General features: G+C 43.5%; 1 protein-coding gene across 2 annotated transcripts in view; it reads left to right on the top strand.

The window, feature by feature from the left end:
• ABHD2 (abhydrolase domain containing 2, acylglycerol lipase) overlaps positions 1 to 17516 on the top strand; it is a 35706-nt gene extending 18190 nt beyond the window's left edge. For both annotated transcript variants that reach the window (XM_038146767.1, XM_038146768.1), the window contains exons 4-11: positions 2331 to 2506; positions 3414 to 3581; positions 6370 to 6553; positions 10032 to 10124; positions 11793 to 11906; positions 13079 to 13148; positions 13889 to 13973; positions 14848 to 17516. In XM_038146767.1, coding sequence (XP_038002695.1) covers positions 2331 to 2506; positions 3414 to 3581; positions 6370 to 6553; positions 10032 to 10124; positions 11793 to 11906; positions 13079 to 13148; positions 13889 to 13973; positions 14848 to 15044 — 1087 coding nt within the window. In that variant the 3' untranslated portion in view covers positions 15045 to 17516. The remainder of the gene's footprint in view (positions 1 to 2330; positions 2507 to 3413; positions 3582 to 6369; positions 6554 to 10031; positions 10125 to 11792; positions 11907 to 13078; positions 13149 to 13888; positions 13974 to 14847) is intronic.
• Positions 17517 to 19411: the final 1895 nt, after the last annotated feature.

Genomic DNA, 19411 nt, shown 5'->3' with positions numbered 1-19411 from the left:
GCTGTGATTTGAAAAGCACTGAATGGAAGCAGAATCACCAGAACTTTCCGATGCTTGTTCTCACCCAAGCGATGCTGAAGTCTGAGTCTCTTTTAGAAAAGAGCTGCAAATTCTCATTATAGGTTGTATTTGTCAGCTCCCCTCAGAAGGTGCTAGCAAACCCTATCTGTAAAGGATGTCTGTGGAAGAAAAAACACAAAAAGCCAGTCCAGCACTGTCTAGTGTGGAGTATGGCTACTGGTATGAACTGGTGGCACAGTAAATGACTGGGGTGAAGCCAGCTGATTTCCTTATATTAGGAGAGCAGTGTCTCTTCCATCTGGCATAATATTTGTGTTCAAAACCCTTGCACTGAGCTGTATGTGATTTGAGCAGAGCCATGTGTAGTTCTTGTGCAGCCTGGTTTAGTTTAACTGCCCAATCCCAATGGGTATCTACCCTGAGCTGTGAGAATGGACCCACTGACTGCTTTCCAGCCCTGGCAGCTATTGCAGAGGATGAGCTTGTCCAGCCTCTGTCACTGCTGGGAATCTGCACCCTTGTACATTGTGCCTGGCAAGACAGAGCAGGGATGCTGGCCTGACAGAAGAGGGGTGCTGCTCCTGGCCTTGCCTGCTCCTTTGAGAAGCTTTATAGTTGAGTGGTCAAATCCAGAATGCACTGAGGGCTAATTTACACGGTTGTGAACATCAGCTGCCAGTTTTTGCAGCCTTTATTGAAGCAATATCTGCTTCTCTAGAAATTTGTTTTTTATCTCTTTGGGAAGTGGAAGAATGAGTGGAACTACAGCAAATTGTTGTGTTGCTTTGACTGTAAGAAGTCCCCCTCATAGATGAGGGAAAAGAATGGGGAGAAAGAGAGCATACTGCTGCTCTTGTCTTGCTAAACAGCCCTGAGTAGTTTTTATTTGATAGGAAGCATTTTTAAGGAGTGTGTGGAGGAGGGAGGGAGATGTGGATATGACACATAAGAGCTGGCATAGGTCCAGGAGGAAAGGTCCAGCTGCATGAAGAAGTAGTGTCAGAGCACAAAGGTAGGGTTTCTGTCACATTCTAGAGGATTATGGGCTTAAGTAGTAAATTTGAGTGTTGAGCTGCCTAGTTTGTTTTTTTTTTTTTTTGTGAACAGGGAAGAACACGATCTCTTCTTCATATGATCTCTCAAAGTCAAAAGGAATAATTGCAGGAAGCCCTAAACACAACAGGGAGGGTGTTCCTAATCCCTCAGGATCCAAGGTGAAGTCAGAAGTTCTCAAGCTTCTTCTGGATACCCTGCTCTGTGCACCAGAGACCAAAGGTCTTTAATTGGAAGTGTGTCCCCTGGGACTGCTGTTCTCCTCAACAATAAATCATTCATGCTTTCCTGTTCAGAGCTGATGTAACTCTCTTTTTCAAGGCATTGGCTCAGTGTCCTTTGCTGAGTGACCAGGTGACTTGCCCACATGGTGGTGGTGCTAGGGCACAGTATGTTTCCTGTTAAACCACTTGCAGCTCTGCTTGTGCTAAAAAAATCTGATAACTAAGCCTTTAATGCTTTCCAGCTCATAGCTGTGTTTCTCACACATCTTTTTTGAGGCCCTGTAAGCCAGGAAAAGAGAGACAATCTGCTTTGTCACCTAGCTTTAAATATACCCTTGATAAACATAAGTAATTGGTAGACTCAGCCCTCTTACTGAAAGGGATTTGTTATTCAGTGGAGTTTGGTCATTCTGGCTGATTCTCTTAACACTGTCCCAACTTTTACCTAATTCTGAAAGGCAAAATCAACCCGTATTGTGCTCCTTGCTTAATTTAGTAAAACAGTTCTGTGTGAAATGGTCCCAACTCTCAAGTCTTGGGGCTTTCCATTTTCTGGAACTTGGTGTGAATCCTGTTGTTTCTGTCACTGGCTTGTACAGTCAAGTGCTTACACAAGTTCATGTGGCTCAACCCAGGAGGCTTCAGTGTTTCAATTAAACAGATTTACAGCATTGTACAGTTCTGGAGGTCACTTTGGTTGGTTGGCAACGTGCACTCTCAATCTCACCCAGGCACAAGGCCTCTGTGTATTTAGTGAGAAGCATTTGTTCCTCTAGCATCTCAATATAGGGAATGTCTGGGTTTTGGCTTCTGCTGTTGCTATCAGTGTAGATTTTTCAGCTTTGAGAGTATTTTGGTCTCTCCTCTTGTGTAAGGCTGCAGAGATCACTGCTGCCAGTTCAGTCAGAGCAAAAACAATTCCATATTTGTTACTCTGTTTGGGAGCTGGTGAGATTTGTTATGGGAATGTTGATGTGTTCTCAAGGGCTCGTTACCACAGCAGGAGTAAGCAATTAAATTACTGCCTTTCAGGTACATTCCACCCCTCATCTGGGGAAAGAGTGGACATATCCAGACAGCTCTTTATGGAAAAATGGGGAGAGTGAGATCACCACATCCAAATGGGCTTCGCAAGTACCTGACGATGCCAGATGGAGCAACAGCCACCTTTGATCTCTTTGAGCCACGCTCTGAGCACTGCACTGGAGGTCAGTCCAACAGCTGCTGGTTGCATCTAGCTGCTAACTTTGATTCTCTGCTCTGGGGGACAGATGGGGGTAGAGCCCATGGCTCCCATTTGGCCCTCAGAAAAAGCGGATTTCTTTTTTAAAACTGCCAGTGTTGAGATCTTCATGGTACGGTGCTGCACTAGGACAGTTACTGTTATCTTTATTGCTTTATTGTGAGCAGTGCTTTTCTAATGAGATAAAAATTTAGTGGCTAGAGCTGGTAATGTTGGAGCTTTTCACCAGAGAGTTACAGTTAATTTGAAGTGCATATGATAATCCTGAATGTAATTTACTGTGCTTACTTGAATTACAGCAATTACTTTCTTGGTTGATGAAATGATATCTTGTTAAACTAGTGAACAGTGTCAGCAGATCAAATATCATTAGATTAGCCACAAAGTAGATGATGGTTAATGTCAGATGATCAGAATGTCTGTGCTTAGCAGAGCTGCTTTTGGAAGATCTGCATTACACCCAGCTCTAGGGGGGAAATAGCATAACCAATCTACTTGGAGTGCTGGGCTCCACAGCTTCCACACACATCACAGTCACACCAGGCTGTCAGAGGGCACAACATGTGTAACATCAAAAATGTCCTTCAGACAGAAGAATGTGCTCTGGGTCTCTAGGCAGTGCCTGGAGAATTGTTTGCACAGCTTTCCCTGAAGTTAAAAACTGTTCATCTCCCATAGCATGAATTACTTTTTCACATCTGAAGCACTCGAGCTGCTGGTCTCCTGTCCCATACGGGATTTTTGGCAGACTAGTAGGAATTCTAGCTTGCTTGTGGTGGGTGGTTTCCCACGGATCTGAAATGGAAACCTTCTGACTCTCTTGATTTGCATTAAGTGACATTTACTTAACTTCCCTCTCTCTCTGAGCACAGAGGATGTCACGATGGTGATCTGCCCGGGGATTGCTAACCACAGTGAGAAGCAGTACATCCGCACCTTTGTTGACTATGCCCAGAAAAATGGGTACAGATGTGCTGTCCTGAATCACCTGGGAGCCCTGCCAAACATTGAGCTCACTTCACCACGGATGTTCACGTATGGTAGGTACTTCGTGGCACCTGGGGAACTTATTCTCAAGCTCATGGAACTTCTAGGGATTAATCAGCCTCCTTCAGAATAACAGAACTGCTGTACGTCAGTGAGGGTAAAACAGTTTTGTGCTGTTTCTTAAGAACTAAACTGAACTTAGATGGGAGGAAGAGAGGAGGCTAATACTAAATTCAGTTTTGTCTCTTCTGCCAGCTCTTACACATGTATTCTCATCAAGGAGGCAGTTTTTTGTAAGAAAACTTTTGGGGAAAAAACCCTTTTGTGCCTACCCAGAGCCTGTTCAAATGATTTTAGCGATACTGAATTTGCCAGTTTGATGGAATGTGAAACAAACCTGTCTCTGAAGGATAAATGCCACTTTTGAGGCTTTGTAAAGTGCAATCTGAGAGGAGTTTATACCAGCCTATCCAGAAAGTATATTTATATCTTAGGAGGTTCATGTGAGGATTTGCTCCTGGATGTAACACAGGTCAACAACAGGAACAGTTCAGGAGTGTGACAGTAAAGCTACAGAAGTGGTTAGTGCTTAACTGCCATGATTGTGGCTCTCACCTTGAGTATAAGGAAGTCTTTCTTAACCTAGAAATTAAAAGGAATAAATTATTTGAAACTGTGTGAAGGGTGACTCCAGCCTTAATTGCCCTTTTGGTGAGTAATGTGATCCTTGTAGAATGGGGCCTCTTTGCCTGTGACCTAATCTGCTTGTTCCTGAGCTCTCTTGAGCCCTCATCTCCCTCTTTACTGTAAGTATCTATAGGTACCCTGTCAGTTCTGTGTTTAGCAGACTTTAGGCTTTATTTTTTAGTGTTAGGCTTTATTTTTTAAAGTTAGCTGAACTACTGCTTAGATTTTGGATTAACAGAATAGTTATCTTGAACAGTTAAACTGTCGAAACCGAAATACTGTGCTTTGAGATGCCAAAGTCTGGCAGGCAAATAGGCTGTAATGCTTTGTTGCTTGTTTTAGAATTATTAAATATTCCTCTTTGGGAAACACTTCAGGAATACCAAATCCCCTAATTTGTAGTGAGGCCTTGGGCTGTTATGGCTGCAAGACTACCATGTCTTGAAAACTGTTTCAATGTTAAAGCATTTGCTGTTTTGATAGAAGTTAAGAGTTTGCTTTAGGCCTTGGGGTGTTATTCTGTAGTGCATCTCTTGAGACATACTTTTCTGAATCTTTTATAGCCTTGGAAAGGGCAAAGAATGCCTAGCACTTCCTTTGAGTAAGACAGTAAATCACTTGGCAGAGCTGCTTCTTAAGTAAAGTGCCAGCAAGTCCAGTAGACTTTACTCTGCCTCCTACCTAAATAACTCAGTGCCCTTTCAGCTTTGCTGCATTCCAGGCATCCTTGCTGAGGAGCAAGTAGCCTAAATTTGGGATTCACTGAATCCCAGCCTCTATATCAAGCTTGACCTGTTGCTTTTCTAGTTTTGGATTTCTGAGCTGCCCTGAAATCATGAAGGTCAAACACTAAAGTGTTTTGACCACTGGCTTCTTCCAGAGGAAACCAGAGCAGTGCAGAATTAGTTGTCTTGAATTAAGAATGTTCACAAGGAAGTGCCCAAACCCTGCTGAAACACTCAGGAGCTTGCTTTCCACTGAAGCAAACAAGCCCTGGTGCTCAGAGTTTACTCCAGAGCTAGGTAAAGTTGCAGTCAGTTGTCTACTGAGGATGCTACAACTGAGGTGGGGGCACAGTGGAGCAGTGTCAGGTTAGTACAGGGTGGAATGCTGGAATCCTAGGATTTATCTCCCTGGACAAGTTCCACAGAACAGAGCTGAGTTTCTGACTCTGGACAAGAAGAAACATCTGGAGTTCTATTTCTGTTGTTTATGTGATGCCTTCTGTGGTTTGCAGCCTTAAATCCAAAGGGAAGGTTAACAAGCTGCATAAACACTTGAAACCAGTGTAATAATGCCATCACTATTGCAGCTGCTTCTCCATATCTCCTTTTCCCATACAAGCAGGAGAAATAGTTGTAGGTACTCAGATTGTTGTATGTGTGGAGGCCTTCAAGTCTGTCAAACAGTTGGAGGATGCCAGCACTGCCAGAAACTGGATCCCTCAGTGCCTGCAGCCTGTGGGATGCCAGTGGGTGTTTGCTGACAGTGGAACAGATCTCTATAGAGACGCTTAACTGTTCTCTTGGTGTGGGGATACCCATGTGTCTTTCAGGGAGCTGCAGTCAGTATCTTTACCTTTTCACTGACTACAAAGGGTTGAATATCTCTGCTTAAACCCTTCTTCCTGATTCCAGAGATCACCTGCTTAGTCAGGCTCTGCAGCAGTCTGCTGGGAGCTCTTCCTGACAAGCCACTCCTTTCCCCTCCCCACAGCAGCGTGGATCGGTCTTGCTTAAAAACAAGGAGCAAACTGCATTCCAAATACTTCACCTCACTTTAGAAGTGGCAAACTGCCTCAGGAAAGCAGTGATGTGTGCTGCTCTTGCATGGTAATGTCAAACCCAGAGTTGCTGGACTCTGCTTTTTAAAGCTGTTTTAGAAACAAAGCATTTTGATTGTCACGATAACTGTCACCATGATTTTTAAGCAACGAAATTTCATCTTGCTTTGGCACTCTGTCAGAACTAAGCATGAGCTAAGCTCCACAGGACTCACAGATGTATGAACACATGTGAATCAGAGCTGTTAAAACCTTAAGGCTATTGAAAAGTCAGAAAGGGTAAGAAGCTGAATTTGAAGCACACAGCTGAAGCTTCAGATGAGACATTTAATATATTAGAATATGTTTTTTAACTTTGTTCTTCTTTTTAGGATGCACCTGGGAATTTGGTGCCATGGTGAATTACATCAAGAAGACCTACCCTCAGACCCAGCTGATCGTTGTGGGCTTCAGCCTGGGTGGAAACATAGTGTGCAAATACCTGGGAGAGAACCAGGCCAACCAGGAGCGAGTGCTGTGCTGCGTCAGCTTGTGCCAGGGGTACAGTGCACTGAGGTGGGTCTGGAGCCTTCTCTGTGCTGCTCTCTTCTGGGAGTGCAGGAGGGAGCAGCCCTTTGGAAGGGCAAGGTGAAGATGGGCGTTTCTCTTGCGCTGAACTGGTCTGACAGACTGTGTAGGATGGCACCCTCCTGAAGGAGCACCTGAAGCTCTGTTAATTTGCAAGCACAAGTAAACTTTGTCAGCAGTGCAAACAGGTTTTGTGTACCTGGTACATGCTGGCAGCTTCTGGACTATGCACGTGATGCTGTCTCATGGCTGGAGTGTCTGAAGAGGAGGCATTCCCTGTGCAGCCCTGGTGTAATTAACCAGGCAGGCTGGGCAGTGTGACCAGCTGCTGAGCTGATGCCAGGTCTGCAAGCAATAGTTTACACTGTCTCATCACTCTGAGAAATATCCCATGGTTTGTAATGACTTGTTTGGCTTCAGAGTGCAGTTTCATCTGGCAGCTCTTACCCAGGGAGACTGGAAAGGCACAGCACAGTCTCTGTCAGTCTGTGCTCCCCTCTTAGTGTGTGTCACTGAAACAGTGCTGTGGCTGATCAAGGGATGGAGAGGTGCTCACAGCTGTGTTGTAGGAGTGGGGAAGGTGGGGTGGAAAAGGTTGTGGCATTTTAGGAGCTGTGATGGCTTCATTTGCATGTGCTGATGGAGGGTCCAGGCACAGTGCTGATGTAGGGTCCAGTTTCCTGCTTGAAAACTGGACTCAACATACTTTAACCTTTCCATATATGCCCAGGTGACGGAGATTAAAACACTGCAACTGGCTAAGCTGCTGTTTTCAGTTTTTACTGTGTGTACATATGGACAATTACTAAGGTGCAGCTGACTCTGCAGTAATTTACCTGCAGTTTTGAGCTGTGAGACCACTTACAAGCCAAAAGAGACTGTTGGGACTCAGGTATTTGGGTCAAGATCCCTTGGGTTGATATGAATGGTAAAACTGTGGCAGGTCTGTGAGGGGCTTGCTATGGAATTCAGCCTCACAGCCTGGTCGGGGCAGCTGGAACTCTTGATGGTGATGATGCCCTGCCTGTGTAGGGACCACTTTGTTATTCAGCAGTCTGAAGATACCTTTTATGAATCCGGCTCTTACAGGTAAAAGCAAAAAGCTTTTCTGGAAGCACTAAGATGTGAGTGAAAGCTTGATATGCTTGTAATATTTCAGCTATCTAATCCCTTTTGAGGTCAGATGTGACTACTGCTAAAAAAGTGTATAATCTGCTGCTAGTTCACACCCTTAAAATCTGAACAGATGCTACAGGAACAGCTGTTCTGCTTTGTTTCAAGTAAAATGTTCTTAGCTGTCCTGGGATTCTGGCATAGTGCACAGAGCATCCTTTTGAAGCCAGCTCCTTAATTGCAACCATCAGAGAGGGTTTGCAGGGATAATATCTGGCTGAGGTCCACTTGGTTCATCTTCTACAATTATGCAATATTGTATTCCTGATCTCCAAAATGCTGTTGTGAGTAATGCTGTTATGCTTGCATGGCAAGGACAACCTGATTAACAATTCTCCACTTGGATATGTGTGTGGAAAAACAACTCACTGGTTTTTTTTTTTTCCCCTGAGTTTAATGTACCCCATGGTGTGGGCTGTGTGGATTATTGAGCTCTTGCCTCCACCTGCTGGGTAAACATCTCCTAGCAAACCTCCTGCCAGAAAACATCTGCTCTGTATTACTGGACAGCCAGCAGGAAGGATTTCAGGTCTTGTGTCTCCCTTCCTAGTACCCACATCTGCTGTAAGTGCTAACTAGCTGAAGAACTAGGGGAAAGCAACATCTACTGAGCAAAGGACAGGAGGAGGGAGGGCCTTGTGCCCTGGTTATAGAAGTGGAAGGGAGGAGGTGTAAAGCACCTCCAGGTAGAATGGTGTAGCCACTGCCTTCCTGGGCTTGGTCTGGTACATGAAAATAGCTGGCTTCAGCCTTCAGGGCTTCATGGAGGTGGATTACTAACAGGACCAGTTAGTTTACAGATCCATTTTTTTTTAATATATTGGCTTGTCCAGCATTTATTCCCCAAATAACTTCCATAAGCAAAGGAAAAAGTTTTAGTGAGCAAAGTGAACAAAAGATTTCAAATAGGAAAGCCTTTCCAGAGCAGCAGCAATACTAGGATCTGCCAGAAGAATGAGACTCTTTCATGAATTAACACAGTCTAGGGAATGTGTTCCCTGAGGCTAAACAGGGACAGGTCTCCTTATTCCTTAATCTCTGCCTGCATAGGCTTGATTCTGCTTCTTGATCTTGTGGAATGCATCTTCATCATAGCTACAGGCTGTGGGGAGAGACCTCAGCTCTGAAACCTGGGCAGTCCTCAAAATACTAGAAGCTGCCTGTGTTTTTTGTTTTTTTTAAATGCTTGCAGCTCTTCATATTAGGAGTACTGCTGTACACCACAGGAACTGCAGGGAAATGTAGTAGCTGTAACTTCAAACATCTTGTGATAACTTAATAGGTTTGCTTGGAAAACCTTTTGTGAAGAAAGAAATGTGCATTTTCCTATCTTCTTTCATTCCCCTGCCCTGGCATAAATGTGGTAGGTATAGCCTGGCTAGACAAAAAGATAATGAATTTTTCTTTTTTTAAAATCCATACTCTCCAGCATGGCTAATTACAAGAAAACAGTTTGTTCCTGCCTGGTAGGGGACTTGCAGGCTGTAGCTTGGAAGGTCATGCTAAATCTACAGTAGTTCTCATGGTATGTTAATGTTTAAGTGGTAGGAGAGCTTCAGTAGCTGAAACTGCTCCCAGCATTCTTCAGTCTCTCAGTAAATGATAGTGTGTTCCCTCAGCAACAGCAAACCCTGCTAGGAGTAAAGCTCTAACCTGCCCATGACCCTGCATAGCAAAGGAGTGCTGGTATCTGGCAGAGCTCACACAACTCTGGATGGCTTAAATTCTGTTTTAACAACAGATAAGCTGTGAAGCGCTCTTCTGCTTTGAGACTAGGTAAAGACTTCAACTCAGATGCCACTTGCAGCTGCAACTAGTATTAATTCCTACAGTTCCTGCCAATGAACTGAAACAATAATAGTATCTGTACATATTGGAAACATCTGCACAAATTATTTCCTCTGCAGAGCTGTGTTACACAATAGACAACACTGTTGAGCAACAGGTTTTAGCCCTTTCCTTGAAAGTCCCATTATGTAAATTACATTCAACTTCTGCAAAGGGATACTAAAATCCTCTTGTCAGTGTTACGGATCTTGATTGATGGCTCTTAAATGCTCTGATCAAAACTGCTAATTGCATTGTGCAAGATGAGACTGCAGATCTGTTTTCTGATACTAACAAACTTCATCAAAGTGGAAGTCGTTTCCTGGAAAAGGTTAAGCTGTGGCAGAGAAGGCCTGGAGGTTTGTTTACACAGCCCCCAGGCTGCCATAAGATGTTAACAGTGTATTAATCTGATCTTTCAAGGGCTCCATTAACAGCTTTGTTTGTTCTGCTGTGTTTTTTCTAGGGCACAGGAAACCTTCATGCAGTGGGATCATTGTAGAAGATTTTATAACTTCCTCATGGCAGATAACATGAAGAAGATCATCCTTTCTCACAGGTACTGCAGTACATCACTCACACTGACAGTATTGATTGGGTCAATTGCTGTATTGGATTTGTCTGCCTGGTCCTTTAAAGTAGCACTCCTAGAAGGATTTAGCACAAGTTCCTTGGTAGATCTTTAGATGAACCAACAGAGAAGGTGAGCCCATGTCAATCTCATTACACTGTAAAATAGACAAATAAGCTTTGGCCATTTTTTTTAGAAGAAAGACTTTGTCTTTTTGTGTTCTGTGGAAACTTGCTTAATGAATAAACAAAGCATGCACAGGAAAACATTGCAATTAGACTTCAAAGTGGAGTACTCTGCATCTGTTTCACTTCTAGCCAAAGAATTCCCTATTGAAGGAGCCTCTTGTTCTGCCACCTACCTGAGGTAGGACTAATCTTACAGATCTGCTGTATGGAGTTGCTGCATATCAAATAAGCAAATAGTCAAACCTGTAGCTCTGGCTTCTAGCTGTTCCTCTAGAAAGAGCATGTAGCCAGCAAAACACTTAACATTGCTGTTCCTGGAGTGCCAGTGTGCTGTAGGATCCTCGTGCTGCTGTTGCTGATCCGTGGCTCTCGCGTAACAAAAGAAAGTTGTCTGCTAAACAGGTGACATGCTCGATGCTGGTGTTTTCCCCATCAAAAGTTCTCTGGGTGGTATTTTGTAGCCAAGAAAATACCTCATCAGTGTGTATTGGAAGTTGCCTGACTGAGGGGAATATCTTAAGACCTATTTCATTGAAGGAGCATGTATCACTTCAGACTTCTGGTTCTTTGTTTACACTCCTGTGCAGTATGAGACACTTGTAGAAGGAGGGTAGCCAGTGTAGGATGATCCACGTAATTCATTCCAGGTTTACAAATATTTAGACAACTTGAACAAATTTGACAAGTGAAGTTAGGTAAGCTTCCATTAAAGGGTACTTAAATTCTTAACCCAGAGAAAGCCAGTGCTGACTTGAAGGGAAGTGTGTTAAGCAAACTTTTTCCATAATCACTTGTGCTCTACCTTGCCCAAATCAAACCTAGCCTCCTGCTCTGCCCTGCAGCTGCCTCTCTAAAGGGAATGAAAATCCCTTTCCAACTTGTGGCCTTTGTTCTGTTAGTTTGGGAAGAAGTTTGTTCTGGTAAAGAAACACATCCTCCCCTGAGGGCAATAACCAGCTATGACAAGTGTCCATAGTAAGTAGCTTTCTGCTAAGGGAACACCCTGAGTAATTTCTGTGTGTGTGGGGTAGCCTTAAGTCTGTGCTGGGGACTTTAGAACCAGATGGTGCAGGAGATGCTATGTCCATCATTGCTAGTACTCTCACCCAAACTACTTATGGGTTTGGTCTGAAGCCAAAAAACTCTCCCTCTAACATGTAGTCTCAAGTCCAAAAACCCTTAGTACCCTCTGTTGTGGGAAGTTTCTTTTAAGAGGGCCCCCTCATGCTGTTTTTCAGTAGATAAGGAAAACATTTTTTCCTCAAGGAGGCTGCTGGAGTTTGTTATGTCTTGCTGCTAAGGTAAGTGGACAAACAAAGCTGTTCTTGCTCCCAAGGAAGCCTCATGTTTATGTAACCCACTTCTAATCTTATCTTGTCAGATTTGGTAAACTCAGTTGTCCTTGAACAGGTCATGGTTTTGCTGCCCTTGTGTTATTTGGATGTAATTCTTGATGTCACTCTTCCAGGCAAGTTCTTTTTGGAGATAACAACATGAAGAAGCCACACAGCCTGTCAGATGCTGATCTGGGCAAGCTCTATACAGCAACATCACTCATGCAGATCGATGATAACGTTATGAGGTATGAAGGGCAATTCTCTGCTCCCCTATAGATCTCCAGGTACCTTCTCTTCCCAGTGCTGCTCTTGCATGCTCTTTGCTGTGCCTGTAGGAATCTGCTGAAATACAGTGAGCACAACTTCAAATTCTTACTTGCCTCCACATTAAAGAAAACTTAGAAAATAGGAAAAAGACAATGTTTACAGTCACAGCTTCTTTAAAATCATGCTGGAGGCATTTACTTATTGGTAACACCTGAACCTGCGGCCTTCACTAAGGTAGGAAGAGGCCAAGCTCTAGCAATAGAAAAGGGGAATGTGGAAAGAAGCTCAGAACTGCTCATGGATTTCCTTACTCTGTTTGGAAAGTCTTCTCCCCATAAAACACTTCTGCTTTCTCAATACACAATGGAGCTGGCTGCAATAATGCAGCCTTTCTTATTTGTCATACTAACACCTAATTAAGTGCTCTGCTTTAATAAGCAGTAGCCTGTTGCTGCCTGTGTCCTTGACAACAACATAGCACTTTAAGTGGCAGAGTTCATACCATGGCATGTTCTGTATCAGGCATTGATATTGATATCCCTTTCCAAAATAAAGCTGTAAAGTGTTAGCTAAAAAGCTATGACACTTTAGGCAAACTGGGAGTATGGTCAACTGCTTTTAAAAAAACCATTCCTTGGGAGATCTCCCTGCTTGTCCCCCATCACTGAGACCTTTCTAGTTTGGACCAACAGCTATGTTGTCCCTTATATTTAAAAAAAAAGAGGCACTTGAATATAGGCTTACTGAATTCTTGGTTTGGGATGGTGTGAAAGGATTTGGCAAATTTGAGGTTTATAAGCTGTGCTGGGTTTGTATTTGAAAAGACTTTTAGGGAAAGATGAACAAGATCCTAACTTTCTTTCATCCACGTGTACAATTAAGTGAAGCAGGGTGTTTAAAAAGAAACACCCTGAGGGTTGCTGGAATTCAGTTTGCATGTTTGACTTGCCCATGCTCTCAGAATGTTTGTGAAGGCACAGAAACCATCATGGCATGTGCTGGCAAAGGGTTTTGCAAAGAGACTGAGTATTAAAAAAATTGTCTATGGAAATTGAGTCATCATTCCTGTTTTTGCATATGTGTCTTTACTTAAAAGTAATAGTGACATGGCTGAAACAGGTGGTATTAATGACAATCTGCTCTATTTCAGGAAATTCCATGGCTACAGCTCACTGAAGGAGTACTATGAAGAGGAAAGCTGCCTGCATTACTTGCACAGGGTAAGCTCTTGCAGCAGACTGCTCTTGCACTTGAGGGAAGATACTCTGTGGTTCCTTTTGTTGATACCGGCGGATGTCTTAGCTGGGACTTTCAGAAATAATCAGGCACAGTATATTGGAGTGGGATTTCAGATCTTGCTACCTCTAACACTGGGGCTAAATTCTCTGGGCTCTTAAATGCATGTAACTCTGGCAGGTGATAGCACCCAAGAGATGGAGACAAAGCCACACATTCAGCTGGACTGCTCTGAGTGTAGGAGATGAAGTGGGAAACGGGTGCCTGCATGGAGCCTGCACCTTCAAGGAAGAAAGGCTTGCTGGATTCCATGGAAGAGACTCAGACTCAGGACACTGACAGGCAGATGCTTGAGCAAAGTTCTGCCAAAGTGTAACTGAGATCAATTCCTCCTTTTTCTACTAAACCAGAGAATGGAGATGTTCCAAGGGAGTTTCCTGGACTTTAACCAAGGTGTCTATAACAGAGCTGGCAATAGCTGCCTGATGTGCAAAGCAATGCAGAGTGAAAAGAGGGTGTAGTTATTTCAATTCTAAGAATGGGGACTCAGTCTGTTTGTTCTCTGCCCCTTTCTTAAAATTCAGTTAGAGGAAGAAGTTAACTCTGAAATAAGAGATCTTAATTGAATTACACTAAGATACTTTTACAGTTGGTAGGTTGACATTCAAATACTAACCCCTTTCTGGTTTGTTTTTTTCATTTCATATCATGTTTCCTGATGCAGATCTATGTTCCTCTTCTGTTGGTTAATGCTGCTGATGACCCTCTTGTTCATGAGAGTCTTCTATCAATTCCAAGAGCTCTTTCAGGTATGCTGAAACAGTCTCCTCAAGCTGTGCATATTTGTGTACCTACAGCTTGCTTACCACATCACAATTCCTGATTTCAAAGCAGCATGACTTGCCTCCTTACGTCTGTAATGCTGTGGGAGGTGTGCTAAGCCTCTTTAGGTCACCAGTTGCTAGAACTAACAAGGCTAACCCTGAGCAGGAAGAACTTCAGTCCTTTCAGGCACCTGTTGCTTGTGTTGATAGCAGCAGGTTACATTCTTGGATTAAAAAAGTTTCCTCACATCTCCATTGCTCACTGGGATTTAGAAGATGATGGGTGGTGGTGACAGTCTGGATGAAACACAGATAAACTCCCCTTTTGCTGATGAAATGGGGACAGTGCATTCGTGGCTCTGTCACTTGGCACTGAACTGGGATCTCTCCCTTGAAAGGAGTTGAGCTGTCTGTTTTCAAACAAGGAAAAAGATAAATTACACTTAGAAGCTCAGAAGAGGGAGCTGCTGCTGCTTCATCACACAAAGAGTGGGTGCAGAGGGAGGGAAGCAGGGTTCATTCTTTTCTTGGTCAGAGGTTGTGAGCAGAGAATTCATTCCCAGCTGCTTTCAGACAGAAGCAAGCACAGAGAGTGTTTCACTGTCCATGCAACAAGATGGCTGATGCACTGTCAGAGCTTAGTGCAGCTTGACATGATGCAAACAGTCCTAGTTCCAGGGAATGTGAGTGAAAGGTGCTCATTTGTTAAAGAATGACCATTCTTCAGCAGTACAGGTATTGCTGTTAGGGTCCAGTCAGCAGCATCTCTTGGGCAGCCTTTGTCCTGGCAACTCAAGTTGCTTTCATTTTCAGCTTGAAGATGTTATCCTGGAACTTTCTGCCTCTTCTTCTTTTACAGAGAAAAAAGAGAATGTCATGCATGTGCTGCCCCTTCATGGAGGCCACCTGGGATTTTTTGAGGGGTCTGTGCTGTTCCCAGAACCTCTTACCTGGATGGATAAGCTCGTGGTGCAGTATGCCAATGCCATCTGCCAGTGGGAGAAGACAAAGCCTCACTGCTCAGACAGTGAGCAGGCCATGTCTGGCCAGGAGTAATCAACCCAAAGACTCTGGATCACTTCAGTATATCTCTGTTTGGGAACATCTTGTTCCCTCACCTGCTGCTTCAGGTTTCCATTCTCCTTGATATCCTATGGCTGGGGTTTGATCACCATGTGTTTTTTCCAAAATTGAGTTAAAGCAGAGGTTAACATCTGGTCAGAGCCTCTTTGGATATCCAGTCACGTGGATTTGTAATTTACTGCTCTGCTTGAAGAATTGGGTTGCTGTCTGTAGCTTGTCACAAGGCTACTGAGCTAAAGACTGCTTGCTTTAATATAGCAGAAGTTTCACATGTCAAAATCTCTTTACCTGCAGGTCAAAAACTTGATCTGCAGCATTTGTTTAGGTGTAGATGATGGGATAACTGTGGCTTTCTTCTCTCTCTGGGTGCTGGAAAATCCCTGTACCAAGCCACAAGCCAGTGAGTGGTTCAGTCTGTAAGCCACTACAGTGTGGCTTGGAAAAACAGATGCTTGACTGCAAGTGTAGTATCAGCTTTGCACCATCTCAAGGGAAACCTTTTAGTACCTAGGAATGCACTTGCACAAGTGAATCACTTTGAAAATATTCAACTTTTCCATGCTTGAGCTGTGAGTGGATTGGGGTGGCTTTATGCTGCGTCTCCAAGCAGAGAAAAGCTGCAGCCTGGTAATGCCAGTTAATGTTTCTATGTAAACATGTTCTCACTTCAGGACCTGATCAGTCACCTTCTTGTCATCTTTGCCTCTTTTTAAATACTGTTATCTTTTCAGTACTGGATTCTTTGTTTGGCCTGGGTCTTTTTAAAGCTGGCTCTGGCTTCCAAATGGAAACCCATGATTAAGAGTCTGCAGGATTTTTTTCTGTGAGCTCAATTTGCTTGAAAGAATATGTTATGGAGAGCTGTTGTACTCTCTTAGGGATTAATTCGTGGGGGGTAGAGTGCATCTATTTAGATTTACTCCCCTTATGTCAGGGTAAATAACACCAAAATTCTTCCCATTAGCTTTCAGAGTGTCAGGTGAGTTTGAGACATGTGACTTGCCTTATAGTTAATGTGGAGCTGGTGTCCCCAGCCCTGTGCAACTGAAATAACACCTTTGCATGGCTGACTACTTCCAGATCTGTGTAATGCTGTAGGATTACTGGCTCCAGTAAGACACTGGGCTCTTTCTCGCTAGAATTTTTTTTCCACAACCAGACATCCCCTTCTAGTTTTAATGTGCAAAGTGAAGTGTGAAAGCTGTTTGCAGGAAAGCTGGCTACTCACCTGTGCTTTTCTCTCAAGTGGCAGCTATGGTCTGTGCCAAAATAGTTACTAAAGGAAAGTTGTCCCATGACAATCTGGAGACTGAAACTAGTGGTAAAAATCTTTTTTCTTTTCCTTACTGTTTGTTCTCTCAATATTGTAGGGTCATTAATCCATCCATAGGGTTTCTTTATCACAGTGTCAATGAAGTTCTTTTTCTGTCACAACTTCCCTCATCAGCACTTTATTGCTTCAACCTTGGTCTGTGTTCCAGGCACTTTAATTTATAGCTTAAGGGTGAAACAAGCTGCAAGTCTTCAGTCTGGTAACAACAAACCTGGGGAACAAGCCTCCTGGACTGCCCTGTTCCTGAACTTCAGTAGGTTGAGTAGGTGGGGTTTCATTTTAATAAAGCAATAATTAACTATTGTAGCAAAGATGCTTTGTCATATCAGGAAATTCCTTTCATTTGCCTTAGGCCAAATACTTTGGCCTGTGATCCACGATGAGCTGTGGGTATCTGCACATTCTCCTAGTCAGTAAATCTGGGCTTCTTTTTTTCTTCAAAGAGAAGATGAAACTAAGTAAAGCTACAGCAAGATTTGGCTGTGCTTGTGGCTGTTCCTTAAGAACTATTTTAGGGCATCAGTTAGCAAGGATATTCTTAGCTGATGGATATCTTGTCTCTGTGTTATGTTCTTATTCATACTGCATCACTAAAGTATGTCATAAAAGACATTTCAGGTTTTTTTGCTTAAGTAGTGTTCATGTAATATTCATTGGGTATGACTTAAATATCTCCTCGCTTCAGCAGGAGTGTAAACAACACATGTACACATCAAATAGATACAGTATAAATTTAGGTGTCTAAGTCTCCCAAAATGAGGTGAGCAACTGGACAGTTCTCAATGCAGCAGGAGCTGTAGCTTTGTCTAATCACGTAGAGATTTTTCTTTAAACCTGGAGAGCCTTTCTGAGGAGTACTCCTTCCTACCCCACAACCCAAGCCTTCATACTTGAGAAGTGCTAGTGCTGTGGGCTTTCTGAAACTCTCCACTACAGAAGTACCATGGGTCTCTGTCTTGCTCCTTTGCCCTGGTTTTGCACTTGAATCTCAAACTGTTCAAATCACTTGTGACCTAAATGAGGCTGGCTTATTTGGGGAAGGACAACTTTTGTTGTGGCTTTTTTGTTTCTGGAGCTTGAGCTTCAGCTTAAGCCTGTAGGTGGAAGCAGTGAAAAAAAAAAAAAAAAAAAAACTGTTCTCTCCACCTCAACAAATTTGATGCTTCTTTCAGAGCAAGACTTGTAGTCAGACTTGCAGCAGTCACTTAGAGGTCTTGGGGAAGTAGGAGAGGAGAGACTTAAGCTGCAGTTCATGTTATCTAAATTATGTATTAAATATTGCTACTCACAGTGCTGGAGAATTGATACCTAGTGACACATGAGACTTTGTCCAGTCCTAATCTGAAATATTCTTATCTCCCAAAATAAGGCAATACTACTCTTGTTATGTGGGCAGGTGGTCTTCATTTGCCCAGTGAACCCAGCCTTAAATGCAGTCTGAATTTTTCAGCCTTAGAGGTGAAGTCTTTCATCTCTTGTCAGAACACATGAGGCTGCTGAAGTGTGCACTTGTCGATCATTGCAGTGTGGTCTGATGGAGCAGTTCAAGATGACAGATGGTGAATCTGACATGTGCTCTGCTTAGTTTCAAACTGGGATTAAAAAATCATTAGGAGAGCTCTTCCACGGGTAGTCTCATGGTAAACACACCTTCCCCATCACTGAATGTAAGTAGCACTTGAACATGAACCCTGAGGACCCTCTCAATCAGACAGCAAGTTGCAGAACTATTACTCTTTGATGGTTAGGCTGGTCCAACCATCACCTTTGCCATTTTTCTGAGATATCTGAAGATGGTAAATAAGCAGCTCAGACTTGCTCTGACTGAGCACAAGGAACTTCAGCTTCCACTGCACGAGCTCTGCCAGCATTTTTAATTGTCCGTTTGTTCTAAATCAAGGTGTTTTCAGGTGGGTCTGGCAGTGTTGTAGTTGCACTGTAAAGGCAAACAGTGAACTTCGCTGCAATCCTTTTCCTGAGTGTTTTTCTGCAGTTCCTGTTTATGAAGGTATGGGTTACAAAGACAGGGCATTAAGTAAAAATGTTTGGAACTATTTACTCCAGTACTGAATTTAGCCAAGCTACCTGTGTGTCATCTGTCCTGGGTCTGTCACAAGTTCCTAGACCACAGCCCTTTGACACGTGGTGCCTTGCCCTTCTCCTCCTCCTCCCCTGACATCAGCATATCTAGAGACTTCAGTAACAGCTCTGTCAGAGCTTTTGGGGCTTTGCTTTTTGGTAAATGAGTTTTCAGACACTGAGGCACGCCAGTGATGCACACTGTACAACTGAGTGCTGACTTAAAGGACCTTTGTGGGCAGCCTACAACTGGCTACAGTCAAGGCTGAAAATAACAAGGTATATAAGCAGTGGATCACGTTCAACTCTGTGCTCCTTTAGCAGTAGGAATTGACCATAGAAGCAGGGTTTCCTTTGCTTAATGTATGACTTGTTATCCTGCAATCCCAAAGTTTTTGTCTGTTAACACTCCAGCAGCATAGCTGGAGGTAAATTGCTCAAGTGGCTACATCTCAAAGGAAAGAGCAGAGACTACTATCTTCAGGACCTAATTGCCAGTTTAGTCACCTGGATTGCTTCCAAGTTTTTCTGGAAATGCTGTGCTTGTCTGGAGCTTACTGAAATTCTTCAGTCTTTGTGAGACCAGAGAAGGCCTGAGCCTTGCACTGCCTGTGTAAGTCACTTGTTGTGAAGAACATCTTGTTTCTGGCTTGAGTCATACTCCACATGTCCGTATCCCTTCTGTGGGTTGGTTTATTTGGGAAGGTGCTGGAGCCACAGTGACTCAAAGCAGTGTCTCTTTCATGGCTTCTAGGTGAAAAGCAAATAGCCCTTCTTGGTGTGAGGACTTCATGATTTTTCTCCAAGCTTAGAATGCCTCAGAGCAGCACCAGCCCAAGGGAGGGTGCCCTGTTACTGTACCCTCTTCTCACTGGCAGTGGGAGTGACACTGGCCTGGACTTCCTCAGCTGAGCTTAGGCACAAGTGC

This window comes from Motacilla alba, chromosome 10 (genome assembly GCF_015832195.1).
Source record: "Motacilla alba alba isolate MOTALB_02 chromosome 10, Motacilla_alba_V1.0_pri, whole genome shotgun sequence".
NCBI lineage: Eukaryota > Metazoa > Chordata > Aves > Passeriformes > Motacillidae > Motacilla > Motacilla alba.
The sequence above is the reverse complement of the archived record's forward strand: the minus strand, read 5'-3'. Positions and strand labels throughout refer to the sequence as shown.